Here is a 16263-nt window from a genome sequence, read left to right as displayed (position 1 = left end):
ATGCAATTGTTTTCATGTATTATGTCAGGTGGAAGTTGCTCTGCAAATGCGAAAAATGTATGTTTTTAGTATCTACAATATTATGTAAGTTTTATTTTTATTTTTTAATAGCTTGCCATGTCGCATATTATGTTGTCATCGTTTTAGTTTTAAAATTTGGTACCTATGTTATTATTCGTAATCGCTCTCTACACATTCGAGATATTGTTTACTGTGCCAAACCATATCATTGTCAGTGATATAAGAACCACGAAAACATTGTATTTAATAAGAGTTACGCATGGGACATATGTATGTTTCTTACAAGAGAGTTATTTACGCAGTACCATATTTTTACAATATGAAGTTCCTTAAAATCGAAACTCTTTATTTTATAATATATTAAGTATAAGTGAATTAACACATTTCACTATTTTTCGATGGTTATTTCTAGTGTTCGATTAGGGACAATGTTTTCGTTCGAATTTAGCACAATAGGGCACTTTAAAGACGACAGAGCGGGGCGGGCCGGTCCATTTCGCTGCGTACGCCCGTCGATGACTGCGACTGCCCGCGCCGCGTACACAAAGCACACGCCGTCTGCGTTACTGCATGTAAACAGTAGGCCTACTACGTAACGGTTTTGAGACTCAAACAATCGGACGATAATGCCGCGTCCTGCTCTAACAACGTCATTTCACGTTTGTTAGAGTAGGACGCAACATTCTCGTACGATTGTTTTGAGTCTCAAAACCGTTTCGTGGTACGGGCCCTGGTTTGTGCAGAACGGGCAATTTTTCGATGCCGTTGGCCGAAAGGTCTTCGTTGCCGTCGCGAGTACAGGGCGATTGTAGTACATAGGCTGCCTCTGTTTCTCGTCCGGCTTTGCTCGTCCGTGTGGCGCCGGGTCGGGTTTCCGGTTGTCTCGCAGGTGAGTAACTCCGACTGTCGAGGCCACAGTAGCTTCTCGTTTTAGAAATGTGGCCAGTAGCTGCAGTTTTGGTACGCTGCTAGCTAGCTTGTCGTAAGCGTAGTCCGACCACTTACTTATTAAAACACTCGACAGCTTGGTGACGATTGACGTCAGTAATTCAGGACTGCGTAGATAATCGTGCTGATTGAGTGTATTCAGCGTCGCTACACAGTTATTAACTTTCATGGAAAAGTTAATAATATCATTGTGATAATTATTCGAGAGTGGCGATAATTTTCTCATTTGTGCAGTGAGCTGTTGGACGATTAAGTCTGGGTGTCCAAATCTGAGCTCTAGCGCCTCCATTACAATAGCTGGCGAGGTGCCGCCGATTAGCAAGTCGGTGACGGCTTCCTTGGCCTCGCCTCGGAGCGCTCTGCGTAGTCGCCATAAGTTCTCGGAGTCGCTGAAATGGCATACCTGTGTAGATTCCTCGTAGGAGCTTTTGAAGTGTAGCCATTCGTTACATTCACCGCTGAATGTCGGTAATTCTCGTGGGGTACATAGGCGTGAGAGTAGTCGTTCGTCTTGATGTTGTTGTGACGAGATCATGATGTCTTTCAACGTGTGAGCGAGCTGAATAATTCCTCCGGTGTCTGGAGCAGTAGCCCGACTAGGTGCGCATGCGTTTGCGCTAGGTGCCGGCGCCACCTCCGCTGCCGTTGCTGCCGCCACTGGTGACGGCTGTTCAGTACGTTCCAGCCAACTCTCAACGTTGTTGTGACTGCCGTCGATGCTAGCAGGTTCACTACATCTGGAGGAACTCTCGACCAAGGCTAAGTCACATTCGAGCCTCTTGTCGATTAGTTCCATGGCTATTTTAGCCCTTTCTTCGGCTGCCGCTAGTTCCAACTGTTTTCGCCTCAGTAGAGACGATGACGATATTGACACATTAGACTCACTTTTCACATTGTCCGACTTAGATATTTTACGCGATTCTGGTTGTTTGTGACACTCTCGCGACAACACGTGCTCCGAAGCGCTTTCGAATTTTTCTAACAATTTAGCGCGGGATCTAGTTGTACGATGCATTGTATTAGTTCGAGATCCGGCTCCCACGGCGGGCAGCCGCGGACATGCGGTCTTTTTGCCCACCTTGTGCGTTGTTAATATTCCCCTTGTGCTATCGTTCGCGGCGAAACTGACCGGCCCGCCCCGCCCCTTCGTCTGCAAAGCGCCTACTTAGAGGGGGAAACCCGTCGTAGAACCGACTCAAGTCAAACCACAGCCCAGAATTATTTTACTACCTACTATCGTCTATCGCCCTAAACGAAACGATTAGAACTATAATGAGAAATACGCATAATAATCGTGGGTTAATATCTGAATGCTACTGAGATAGATCTTGTGATTTAGATTTTATACTTCTTGTTCTAAACAATCAAAATTTATTGGTAGATATTAGATGTTAGCTCTATTTTCAATGTCATTGTAAATAAAATGCTAACTTGTTGAACATGACTTTTATTTCGATGAAACCTTGCTCGGTAGACTCCTAAATATTATGTTAATATAAAATCCCTGTGCACGTGCTAAGATATAATATATTTAATAAAAAGATTTACAAGCAGAAAACTTAATGACTTTGTTCCAGTCATACGGACGGACTACTTCATTATGTTTTACATACCTGACTATTTAATTTTAGTCGTTTTAACATTCAGGAAAATATATCGTAATAATTATGCAATTATGGTTAATAAGTAAATAATAATAACGCTAATTTATTGTGGGAGCTGTAACACAGACGGACTATTAACGAAACGGATACACGTGTTTTAAAATATCTTACCGCCGTACTCAGAGACATTAAGTTATGATTAACCTTCAATTAAATGAAGAGTTTGACAGATATAATGTATGGGGCTTATGTCAAAATTTTGAATTAATTATATTTAAGTAATTAATATTCCACTCTGAGTGCGGCAGTTAGTTTAATGTGGGTCTTGCAATTTAGTATAATTTATGTACCTACCTGCTTTTTGGATAATCATTCATAATATTGGAGGGTATTACACACGGAGCTATTAGCTCCATGGTATTACATTATTCTTCGCATTTGAAAATCAGTAAGAAGCATTACATTAAGTCAAAATGATATAATTGAGATCTAGTTCCGCCTGTAGGTGTCGCTACTGCTGTATGATTTATTACTTATTTACTAATAAATCAGCCGTATCAAGCCGATGAAGTGCCAAAAAATTGGCTGGCGGCCTCTAAAAATGTTCATACAGACAGAGGCCAGAGCTAATACTAATGCTCAGTAGTCAGTATGCCCATGGTAGCCATGTGTAGCCACCCTTATAACGCCATGTTCCGTTTTGGTTTTCCTGGGCTACATTGTGTGGTAATAATACCATGATCTACGCCATAGATCATCTGTCAAGGCGAACGAGTAGGAAGTCAACAGTATTTGCTAATCCCGATGTCACCTTGAACTCTGAACGCGTTATCAAGCTATACAAACTGGCCTATTTTTGCTTTCAATGCCTATTCGATACCTACTGGTATATTTGCGAACTACGTTTTACAACGTGAAAGATAAAATAAACGTTTTAAATAATATATAGTTTGTCGCGTTTTCCTACTATGATAATAATATAATTTAAAACATAAGAGTAAGTAGTTGCTACTCTTTATTTCAACAGACAACAGTTTCTATATAACTAAGGAATAGAAAATTTAGATTAAATAATAAGCGGTTTTTATACCGGAAAAACCAATGTAGCTACTGATTTGCCTCTAGCGACTAATAGTGTTTACTAAATACAAGGAAAACTATTAAAAAATACAAACTAACCAAATATTAGCCACGGAGGCTCAACCGATCACATAAAAGATTAAAACATAAAAATGGCTATAAAAGACAGGAACGATAAAGTCCTAAGCCACATGGCGGGTAGATTCGACACAGAACGATATCTCTTTAACACCCTAGAAACTCCACCCCTCTCCACCAAGCCAATGTCACAACATCTAAAGGCAAAGGGTGGAGCAGCATAAAATCTAAGGAAATCGGAAAATGTCGGACCTACTGGCCGCCACACCGACTGGGACCTCACCGTTCAAAACATTAATATCATTATTATGTAATATTTATAAAACAATAAATATATATTTATTTATTATATGTATAATATATATATATATATATATATATATATATATATATATATATATATATATATATATATATATATATATATATATATATATATATATATATATATATCAGACTTAGTAAAGTCAGTAAATCTTTTAAAGGTCAATGTATACGCCTTTACAATAAAATCCCAGAAAACGTTCAAAATCTTTCCATTAATAAATTTAAAAAAGTAGTCAAAGAGCGTTTGTGTGCCAAAGCTTATTATAAGGTCAATGATTTCATAGAAGATGGCACATCTTGGGAGTAGGATGGCTTCTTGCAAGGCTACTTCTACATTATTATATTATGACTTACAATTATGTATGTTGACATTGTATATAATATTAAGTTACAAAATTGTAAACTTTATTTTAAAAGAATAATTTTTCTCTCACTTTTTTGGTAAAAAGTGGAACCCGTGCGAGTTTCTTACGCCGGTTCTTCTCGCCGGGGTAGTTCCCGAACCGGTGGTAGGCATCAGGTAGACATTCTGAAAAAATTTGATTCAAATTTACTCAGAAATAAAACATTTTTTATTTTATTTTTTATTTTATATATATATATATATATATATATATATATATATATATATATATATATATATATTACCTATATCTAAAAAAAAAAAGTATCCATGGCGTGATGGACCACAATTAATTAAAATTCATAATATTATTTCAATTATCCTTGGTGCGAAAAATCTAAATTATAACAAAAAAAGGATATGGACGAACAGTCCATAGACGGCCACAATTTTATATAAAAAAAAAAAAAAACAAATATTAGATGGAACGAGGAAAATGTAAATAAATTTATAAATAATATTACCATTTAATATTACCAGTAGCCTTAGCATTAAAATGCGAAAGTATAGACTAACTGTGCAGATAAACTTAAGGTGCCGTTCCGATCCTTTTTCGTTCCGAAAAATTCAATTATAATGCCAATTGAATTTTTCGGAACGAACGGCACCTTCGGTTTATGTCCACAGTTTGTCTATACTTTCGCATTTCTATTGGCGGCCATGCTAGGGCTACAGCAGTAAATTATAATTTATTTTCATAATAATATATTACAGTGATTGGATATAAGGAATGTTTATTGTAGCTCTTCACCTAATAGTGACAGTTGTTTGAGAAATTGCGTCGCGTTCGGTAGCGTGGTAGCGCCGTATATAATTTTCCTTGTCACCCCACTCGCCGCTTGTTGCTGAAAAAATAATACAGTCGATAAACAGCTAGTACAGATGAAAAAAAAAAGAACTCAATGAGAATGAATTTGTGAGTTTAACGCCTCTAGTCCACCGACGCTGCGAACTGCGAAACAGCGGCGTACCGATTTACTGTCTCATTCGCCACACGACAATGCGTTATATTGCATCTTGCTCTATTCCTGTTTCGCATTGGTTTCGCAGATATTTCGCAGTTCGCAGCGTCGGTGGACTAGAGGCGTATTTACGCCTCTAGTCCACCGACGCTGCGAACTGCGGAACCCGTACGTTTAAATTAAAATGCCAGTATATATAAAGTAGGTACACAAGTAGACGTGCAAGCAACTTCACTTCATATTTAAATTAAGAATGTTGTGTGACGATTGAACATTTGGGTATTGTGATTTGTGATTTAAATAATACAAAACCGTTACAGCGTAGTTAAACGCGAACACACCACAAATACTCAAATATTATGTAGTTCAACTAGGACTAGGTCATTGCAGCCAAATATTACCTTTTTGATCAAATATTTTGAGGAGAATAAAATGACTGCAAAAATGTAGTTAGAAATTAGTCTAGTATCTTTATATAGTATTAGATAGTAGCTTGTTAACATGTAACTAAGTGTCTCACTAAACTCACCATGCCGAAGTTCCGCGGCAGAAATTCCGCATGATTACGTCAGCAATGTCAAAGGCATGCAATATAACGTGACGGAATTTCGGCATGGTGTCATGGGTAATTTAAAATACATTGTAGGCGGAATCAAGCCGAACTTCCGCCGCGGAAATTCGGCAGTGAGTTTATGCTGTATCCACACATGCCGCCGGCTTAAGCTGCGCGTGCACTGGATCGGAATCGGAGCGTACGGAGCGTACGGATTTGTTGCTTTGTATGGTACTGCGTGCACTGGATCGGCATTTCTGTGCCTGAGACCGGAATTTATGCCGATGACGTCATCCGCAGCCGCGTCTATGGTTCAATTTATATATTTAGTGCAGAGTCAAAGCGCATCGAAACAAAGTATCAAAACTGAACATAGCAAGTCCAACCTTAACTCCAAAGCGTTAACGCACACATTTCATATATACATTAATAACTAAATTGCCGATGCGGAATCCGAATGCAGTGGACGCACCCCATCGGCATTTCGTAAATGACGACGCTCCGTACGCTCCGTACGATCCGATTCCGATGCAGTGGACGCGCAGCTTTATACCGGCGGCATGGTCGGCGGCCCGGCCACCGGCTAAGCACACATGCCGCCGGCTTCGGTGGCAAGGCAGTCTGAAAGCCGGCGGCAAACCCGGCGGTATAAGCCGGCGGCATGTGTGTATGTGCCATTAGACACTTATGAATGTATGCTTTTCGGCGCTTGCATGTTTGTAGGGAATGTTATTACATATTCGAATATTTCTTTAAAAAAATATTCGAAAATAACATTCCCTACGTGTGTGTAAATGAGAGAGAAAGAAAGAAACGCAAGTCACCTTGGCGAACTCCATAAGGTTCTGGTACTCGATGTAGCTGCCGCCGCCGACGAGGAACACGAGCGAGTCGGTGGGCGGGGCGTGACGCGCGCGCGGCCGCCCTGCGTCGGCGCGAGCGGCGCGCGGCTCCAGCCAGCCTAGCTCGTCGCTCTCGCCCGATAGCGCGCTCTCCACTGTGCGACTTACAGGTAGTTTCTGGAAATATTATCATTTGTGTTGGCTGAGTAGTCCTTACTGATTTCAAAGGCTGAGTAGTCCTTACTTCAAATGAGAGGCTTTTGTCTACATTATATTTTAAATTAGTACTGAGGTTAGAGTCGAACCTGTAGTTAGGGCTAGCGGTCTTTTTTCTCATGCACTTTTAAACTTAAATTCCCAAATAACAAAACCTTAATCGAGCGGCAGACAAAGGCTTAAGGCAAAGACACGCCCACTTTTATATGACACTAGCTGTCCCGGTAAACTTCGTGTTACTTTAAAACAATGTGTATTATTTTAGTATAATTATTTTTGCTGATGAGAAACAGAAAGGGAGTGATAAGACAAGTTGTACATGATTTAGTTTAACAGTCGAATTTCGTTGAATATAACAAGCTAGAATCAAGGCTTACATGTTTCTTCACAACTAGATTCTTAACACCCTCCATGACAAAGGAAGATCCCTGGGAGACGAGTTTGGAGAACATAGACACGGTCTTGGTGCCGCCACCCTCGTACTGACCCTGACTTGATATTTTAGTTAGGCCCCTGTAATAAACAAAATTAAAGATAAATATTACAGAACATAAAATTATTCATGCACAAAATCCTTTAAAAATTACTAAGCTATGAATAACGTATTTTGACATTTACTAAGTCTTCGACCGCCTAGGAAGGTCTTACACTGGTAACTGGTTGCCTTCTCTCCTAGAGCTATCTCGTTTGCACGAGCTAGCAATGTTTACGTGCGCGATTGAAACAAATAGGGTTAGGCCTTTTTCAAACTACGTGTTCAGTTACCAACAACTGATTTACAGTCATTACATAATAAAAATACAAATCGGTTGTACAACGTAATAATAATAATAAAAAACTTACTTCCATCTCTTCATATAGGCCATAGGTCTGATGTCACAGTTAGCTCCGAGCAGCGCCGTCTCGAACTTCTTGTATTCGTCTTCGGGCATCTGCGACGTGCACAGATAGTAAATTATGAACAACCTCATCTTGTCCTCCTCCGTGCCGGCACTCGTGTCTGCGATCAAGTCCAACACTGCTTTGCTTTCTATGCCACTGCTTTTGCTCATTATCTTCTCTTCCAACTCAAAGAACGAGTCTAATCGTCTTGATTTTATTGCGTTAAGGATGGCTAAAAATAAGGATATTATTTAATCATAGGTTGAAGTTGTTATTTTAGTTATTTAGAGTGTCTCGTTGAGCATGCGTCGCTATTACAAAATTTTGTAATTGCAAAAATTTTTAATTTTTTTTTACACATTGTGACAAAGGTGCTTCAAGATACGTTGATCCCCTCTGGCAAGTCAATAGTATTGAGAATTGTTTAGAGTGGCAATTATATATATATATATTATAAATATAATAACTCCCACACCGGTTTCGGTGACGGTGGCTGGTTTCATTGAAACCAGGCCAGTTACGCAGGAGTAATTTTATAGTGCCCATGTGTGTGCGCAGTACATAAGAGCACTCTCTATTCCTTTACTCTCATAAACCAGTGGGACGGACGACCGACACGACTGGCGAGAGATCAGGCGCAGGACCATCCGACGCATGGATCATCTTACTTGTCAGACAATCAGGTGATCAGCTGGCATTGTCCTACCCAAATTTGGAAATAGCATGTTTCCAACGCGGTAATCGTACCCACGACCTCCGAGTTAAGAGCCACGCTCCAAACCACTGGACCACGGAGGCGACAATTTTATTATAATATTTTTGTCATACCTGTGGCGATAGTAGTATGCATATCAATGAGTCGCTTTTTCTCCATGAGCTGCGGCAGGCTGTTGACGGCGCTGGTGAGACGCTGCGTGTTGTCGTTCACCATGCTCAACGCGAGATCACTGTCCGCGTCCAGACCCATTGAGCTCTTTAGCTTCTTTACCTCTGCTTCTGAACTCCTGGAAGAAAGATCGTTAATGTGTAGTTCTGAGTTTCTGACATAATATTGTATAGTCCAGTTCGGCTACCTTATCACGTAAAAATAGCGATCAACAATCCACTAGCAATAATCGCGCGAGTGATTGCTGGGTGTCATGAATGTCACAAACAATGGTGTCATGTATAGTGATCGATTGCAATCGTATTGTTTTGGATGATACGTGATACGAAATTGCGATTTTGGAGCAATTATCGCGCAATAATTGCTATCGCATTGCTCTTATATATAGGATAGAATAGGCCACTTTATTCCGCCGCGCCGCCCCATGTACATACGTAATCTTTAGGGCCTCTATGGACGCTGCGGCCCTCTGGGACGCAGCCACCCACAGGCCGTGGCCTATAACGGCCTATTTATAAATCCGGGGCTGGTATAGTCATGTTGACTCCTTCACGTGAGTGAACGCGACTTGTGTCGCGTTGCGAAGTCGCATGTGAATGCGACTTGTGATTGCTATCTCGTTTCCACATGTAACGGCGATATTTTTGCGCGCGAGTGAAAGAGATAAGTAGCGGTAGATACAGTCAATAAATCAGTTTCATGTCCGCCACCGTATAATGTCGGAAGTTAGTGAGAGGTAAGCTGAATTTAGATGGTAAAGCAGTAATGAACTCGAAAAAAGCTAAACTCAAAATTTAGGGGGATAAGTATTACCCTCCTGTAATTGCTAGCAAAAGATATTTACCAGTAGATTCAAGGTAAACGGTTTTACGTTCCTGCAGTAACCATACATTTTGCCGTAAAAGTAGCCTATGACCTGTATCAGTAGAGATGGGCACGTACCTGGGTATTTACCCATCTACCCGGTATTTACCCTCACGTACCCGGTAAATACCCGTATCTACCCAAAAGGGCGGGTAGATAAAATTCAATACTTAAGTCACAACCACCTCAAGAACGGTAATAGCTAGAGAGTTGAAATTTTCACAGATTGTGTATATACGTTGCCACTATAAAAACAAATACTAAAAACCAAATAAAATTAATATCTAAGGGGGGCTCCCATACAACAAACGTGTTTTTTTTGGCCTTTTCTGCTATCTTATCAATAATAGCAAAATGTAGGTACTTGAATTTTTACACAGTCTTTAGATGGATGTTAACTTTAATATTTAATAATAATATTAATATAAAATAAAAAAATTAAGAGGGGCTGCCATACAAAAAACACAAATTTTGTCCTAATTTTTCTCTATAATGGTACGGAACCCTTTGTGCGCGAGTCCGACTCGCACTTGGCCGATTTTTTTATTTACATTGTATTATTTTATTAATAATTTAAAATATTTGAAAAACCTTTAAAATATTTAAAAAATATATTAGAAAAAATATTAGAAGACCCTTGAAAATTACTTTTAAAATAGACAATGTATAAGTACCTGGTTACAGAAATTATATAAAAAATATGTAGGTATAATTTTTTATTATTTATACATATATCTTATATAAAATCTGATTTGCTTTGATTTGCTTCTGATTTTTTTAACTTCTCATTCTGCTAGCGATCTGACTTCTAGACATTGAACTAGTCGTTTTGAATTTCTTCTTTGTATGGCACGCATCCATTGATGCGTCTATATATTTACTATTTATCTTTATTTACAGAAGATTTTGTGCGGCTCGTCTTTTTAATCTTTTGAATGTTTGGTTTGGTAGAGTTTTTATCAATTTTTTTGCCAATATATTGGGATGTCATTTTATCCTTTTACAATAGTTTTGAAGGGAGTTTTTAATTTTCTCTTTTACATACTTGATTTTTAGATCATTGTAGGTTTGGCTATTCGTAACATAATATGGGGCTCCAGTTATTGAACGCAGGGTTTTAGATTGGAATCGTTGTAGAATTTCTGTGTTTGATGTGGAGGTTGTGCCCCACAACTGCATCCCATAGGTCCAGATGGGTTTGAGTATGCTTTTATACAAAATAAGTTTATTTTATCAGCCAGTAAAGCTTTCGTAGCTGCTTGTCTAAAGCCTTTCTTTTGTTCCATATATGTGTTCTCCATGTTAATCGCCTGTCGAGATAAAGTCCTAGGTATCTAACATCGTTTGACTGTGGTATTTTTATCCGATTAAGTTCCACTTTGACATGTTTCGTGTCTTAATGTGAAAGTTACATGGACAGATTTATTCTCGTTGGCTTTTATCCTCCAAAAAACGAAATATCATAGTGGTTAAAATGACCACTATGATATTTCGTTTAAGGTTCTTTGCAATTTTGCCGATGCTCCATGGGCTGTTTGGTCTACTGCGAGGATTGCTGTGTCATCTGCGTATGTATATGTCAGAGCTTCATCAGTACTTGGAAGGTCTAATGTGTTTAGAAGGTAGAGATAAGGGCCCAATATACTGCCTTGCGGCACTCCTGCTTCGATTTCATGGAGACATGTGACACTATCTCCGTACTCATCATAGAAATATCTATTGCTGAGGTATGCGTTTATAAAGAGGTAGAAGTTAAGGGTGGCTTTTTACGAACTTTATACAACAGTCCAAGATGCCATAATCGATCAAAGGCCTGTGATATGTCCAGAAAAATAGTAAGATTTGCTTTCAAAAGCTTTTTGAATTTCTTCTACCAGTCTGTGTACCTGCTCCACGGTCCCACGCTTGGCTTGCCCGAATTGGTGATCGGATAACAGTTTACTCGCTCTGATTTCTGGCATCATGCGTTTCAGGAAGAGTATTTCTAAGACCTTGGAGGGCACTGGCAGAAGACTTATAGGCCGGTGAGATTTTTCATCCTATGGATCTTTTCCGGGTTTGGGGATTAATATTATAATCTCTACTTTACATTGCGGGGGGACAATTTTTTTTAAATACACGCGGATTTGTGTGAGATATTTGATTCTACTTTCTGGTAGCTCTTTTAGTATTTTTGGTGAAATGTTTACGCCAATTTTCATGCTGGGGAAGATTGTTAAAGTGGTTCCCTTAAACGAGGATATACCATTGGTGACTTTTTTGTGGTGAACGCGCTGACTTGTGTTTTGGTGCGGTTAAATTAGACTGAGTTACGTCTACCCCATTCCACCCCGAGAAATATGCGAGAAGTCACATTATCTGTACTATCATCTGCATAGCAATGAATGCCGTTGGTCTGTAACATGTCATTGATATGCTGTATGAATAGGGTAGGCGATAGCACACAGCCCTGAGGGATACCAGCGTCAACAGATGTATCAGAGCATTCACCATCAACTACGACTGCTAAGAAACTTGTGACCCTCTTGCATTATTTCTTGGATGTATGGAATCTTGGATAATAGTGAAATTGTATATATCCAAACTGACAGCTAATACCCATAGTTTCAATCGCCTGAGCCAACAATGAGTTAGGTACGCCAAGAGAGCCGAGCCGAGCCTTAGTAATCCCTGAGCGTCCAAGTGTCGAAGGGGCTGGCTATTGATGATGGACTCCATCATCTTCGAGAAGGTTATAGCGATTGATCTGCTGTTGGAAGAATTGGAACGGTCACATTTTTTAAGTATCGGGTTCTCAAAAAGCTGTCTTTCAAGAAGCCGAAACTATGTGAGTAGGATAGTTGAGCCAAAAAAGACGCGTAAAGACCGGAGCCAACTCTAGAGCACTCACTGGAGCTACTTGCACTGAGCGCTGATAAAACCGAATATCCGACATGACGCTCATACTTCGTTACCATAACCAACCATACCGGTTGGCGGTTTCCGCCCTCATCATAAAGGGTCGAGTTGGACGACATGAGGACATGTCATAAGATCGGCATTCTCTTTTGCGTGTTGAAGGAAACACAGTGCAAGCGCTGTTTCACGCCGGTTTTTTCGGTGTTGACCCATTCGTACCGAAGAATCGCTCTCCCACGGTTAAAAGGGAATTTTTTTCTTTTAAGTAACGCACAGGCCAAGAACTTTTTATATTTGATCATTAGTTGCGTTTATACAAAAACAGTACTCATTTACATAATACATTAATTTGCATGTACATAATATATAGGTGTCAAGACTGTAAAGGTGCCTCTTCACAATTGACCATACTGGCCCACTACTAGCCATCGCCATTGTGTAAACGGAGTAATGGTGTATGATGGCGGACGATTTTCAGGCGTGGCGGGCAATGGCGTGGCCTGCAGTGGGTCATCGTGACATTGTGTACTGGTTATATAGGAGACAAGATTTTGCACAGGTGTTCCTCTAATAAAGTAGGCATCCACTATAATTGTATTTCACAAAATTCTTACCTCAAAGAGGTTTTACACCTTGAGGTTGTAATAGTATAGGCTCAAGGTTAGTTAGTGGAACCTTATAATTTCTTAGACACAATTACACAACAATATTTCGTATTAAGTGCCTACAATTACTAACAAATATTGAATTACGAAAACCTATGAATATTAGAATTTTTCAAAGTTTAGCCTAAAGGAGGGATGAATGTTTTGAAATTTCGCATGCGTGTTTCCCTTAACGATGAAGGCGTCCACTAAGACGATTTACTCAATTCCCAAAACTTTATCACCATTAAAAGGCAGTATACTTTAAAGAATATTAATATCACACATACAAAACCAAAATTTAGGAAAAAAGTTCAAAAACACAGCGTGACATGCGGCCGAAATTCATGAAAAACATGGTTTTGTATTGCAAACATACATTAGTTTAAGACTTAAAGGGGCTTATTCGAACAGTTACGAACTAGTGACCAAATTTGAATTATTTAATGGAGGTTTTACTAAGGATTTACTAAAAAAAAATATGTGAAAACGTACGCTGAATTATAAATACCCACCATTTTTGGGTATTTACCCAATCTACCCGGTAAATACCCAGGTGGGTAGATTGGGTATTTACCCATCGCCCATCTCTACCTGTATGTAGTTTTGACAACTTTTTGACAAATTTTATAGTTGTGTTAGATGTAAACAAGATCGATAAAACAAACCTATATTTATCTAAATCTTCCTGTATGGCTTCAGCCACTGTGGGGAATGGACTGCCTTTGTGTTCCGCCCACAAAGGGTCTTTAGAATCCAAGTCACAAGTCCTTGTTTTCGACTTTTGTCCTGGCATCACTGGACCAGAGCTTTCTGGGACTATTGCTCTGAAAAAAAGTTGGAAAATACATGACATTTTAATAGGTTAAAAATGCAGATAAAAAGAATCTGTATTCTTGCTCAACCACTTCATAAGGTCCATTTTAATCAAAATAAACCTGACACAATACTAAAAGAGTGGTCTGTTTTGTACCAACCTGTTCAAAGATAAATCCAAAACATCATGTGCCAATGCCTGGTATGTCCATGTATGGTGTAGCGGCGTCGCCATATCCATGTTCCTGTCAAGCAATATGAGCATGGGGCGTGTAAAGCTGAACGAACCAGTTTGTCCGTGGAACAAATTATTACGGGCATCCCAGAGGTTTTCGCGCAGCTTTTTGTCCAGTTTCTTAGCAACCATTTCAGCGGCATTTCCTTTACTACATCTTATTACAGGTACATTCCCTGTAAAATATTTCAAAACATATATCAGTAATGCCATCTGTTGCAAAACATTGAAGTACATATTTTGTAGTCATCTCCTAAAAATAATAGCAAAAATTCTTTGGCAATATTCGTTTTTTATGGAATATATTTTATGGATAAGCAGATTTTAAAAACTATGGTATCATACCTAAAGTTACAAACACTGAGAACAAACTTTCAACTATTTCATCCATTATGGCTTCCATTTCAGTATCTTTGGTGTCACCTTTGTTTATTGCTGCAAAAAGGGATGGTAACTTGTAATTGATGAACATTATTAGTTACTTTTTCATATAATACTAATCTTCATTTCTAACTTGTGTTATTTGGACCTGAAACACTTACCATAGTATGAGAGATTATCAGATTGCTGATGTTTCATAATAAATAAGTCATCTTCTAAGCAGATGAAATTCAAATACTGGTCGTAAACTTTATGAATGCTCATTACAGAGTTGGACTGGATGGCTGAGGCGGCCAAATCTTCAAGCTTTTGTCTTGTTATGGGTGAAATAAAGTTTAGGTGATACTGATCGTAAATTCCATTGTCTAAATCTTGACAAATTCTACCCAAGTTCTCTTCTGAAGGTGCACAAAAATAAACAGCTGGAACTTCGGGTATGGGATCCCGGTCTGAATGAAGTTGTCTGAAATGTAATAAGAAAAATATAAGAAAGGGTTCTAACATATTCAAGTATAGATTTTTGTACTGAACATCAGTTAACGATAAATTTGAGCACATTTGGATAATGTTAACACCTCCATAGTGGGTGTTGCAGACACAATAAATTTTCAATTGTTATGCGGCAGCCGGCTCCACTTGGGGATTGGTGGGTTAATAAAATATATTTATCTACATTTATAAATAAAAAGTGATAATATAGATACAAAGAATATATTTTCCAGCATGTACTACAGTACATTTATTTCTGAATTCATCAAGCCCCATACGGTCACCGGTGACCGAGACACAATAGAAATTCTATTGTGTCTCCTTTTTCCACGATCGAAGGGTTAATTCCTAGATATTATTATAGAGCAACACTGGACTCTGAAAGGAATTGATGAGGTAAAGAAGAAATTTAAAAACTTACACATGAAGAGTAACACCCAAATCCCTTAACTCTTTTATAGATATAAGAGGAGAAATTATATCCTGACCCACTCTGTCGTAAATAAGAACTTTCCATGATGGTTCTGTAGCTACAGCTTTAGTTAGTGGTTGATTCAAATTAAGCATCTGCTTTAGAGCATCTGAAATTGCACAAAGTTCTAAATCAAATAACAAAGTAAAAATTAAGTTCTTAAATAATTTTTATATGAAGACTTGTTTCATATATTTCAAAACTTATTATAAGTAAATACTTCAAAGTGTTCAAATAATCGAAAACTAATTAAACTACAAATTTTAATGGATAACTCAGCAACTTTTTGCCAGTCCCTCTTAAATTAGGTTGGTATCCAAACAGTGACTTACTAAGATTGTGCTAGTTATTTACAGTGCATTGATACTTCTAATTACGGTATGTGCATATTAAAGGTCATATTTTATATTTTTTGGTATTAATTGTGTTTATTCTTGCACCTAAATAATCATTATAATGCAAGAAGCTATGTTGTGTAAATAATCATAATCATTTTAACCGCAAATAAATTTTTTAAACTTACTGAGTTGACGTTCGCGTAAAGTAGTCATTGTGGATAGTTATATTATTCGCATTTAACTAAAAATATTTACAATATGTTTTTATTTCAATTTATTTTAATTGAAAATCTACTTTCCGCACATCTTCGTCATCATTTTCAT

At 38.5% G+C, this 16263-nt stretch overlaps 1 protein-coding gene across 1 annotated transcript; it reads right to left on the bottom strand.

Moving 5' to 3' along the window:
* Positions 1 to 5124: 5124 nt before the first annotated feature.
* LOC121739624 (protein sly1 homolog) lies at positions 5125 to 16263 on the bottom strand. The gene is made up of 11 exons (XM_042132126.1): positions 16125 to 16263; positions 15551 to 15710; positions 14802 to 15103; positions 14605 to 14694; positions 14186 to 14435; positions 13877 to 14035; positions 8745 to 8920; positions 7878 to 8148; positions 7412 to 7547; positions 6801 to 6995; positions 5125 to 5306 (listed from the first exon to the last, which is right to left on the bottom strand). Exons 1-11 carry the CDS (start codon positions 16150 to 16152, stop codon positions 5196 to 5198), a joined length of 1878 nt encoding a protein of 625 aa, XP_041988060.1. The 5' UTR covers positions 16153 to 16263; the 3' UTR covers positions 5125 to 5195.

Source organism: Aricia agestis, chromosome 2, assembly GCF_905147365.1.
Source record: "Aricia agestis chromosome 2, ilAriAges1.1, whole genome shotgun sequence".
In the NCBI taxonomy this organism is placed as follows: domain Eukaryota; kingdom Metazoa; phylum Arthropoda; class Insecta; order Lepidoptera; family Lycaenidae; genus Aricia; species Aricia agestis.
The sequence above is the reverse complement of the archived record's forward strand: the minus strand, read 5'-3'. Positions and strand labels throughout refer to the sequence as shown.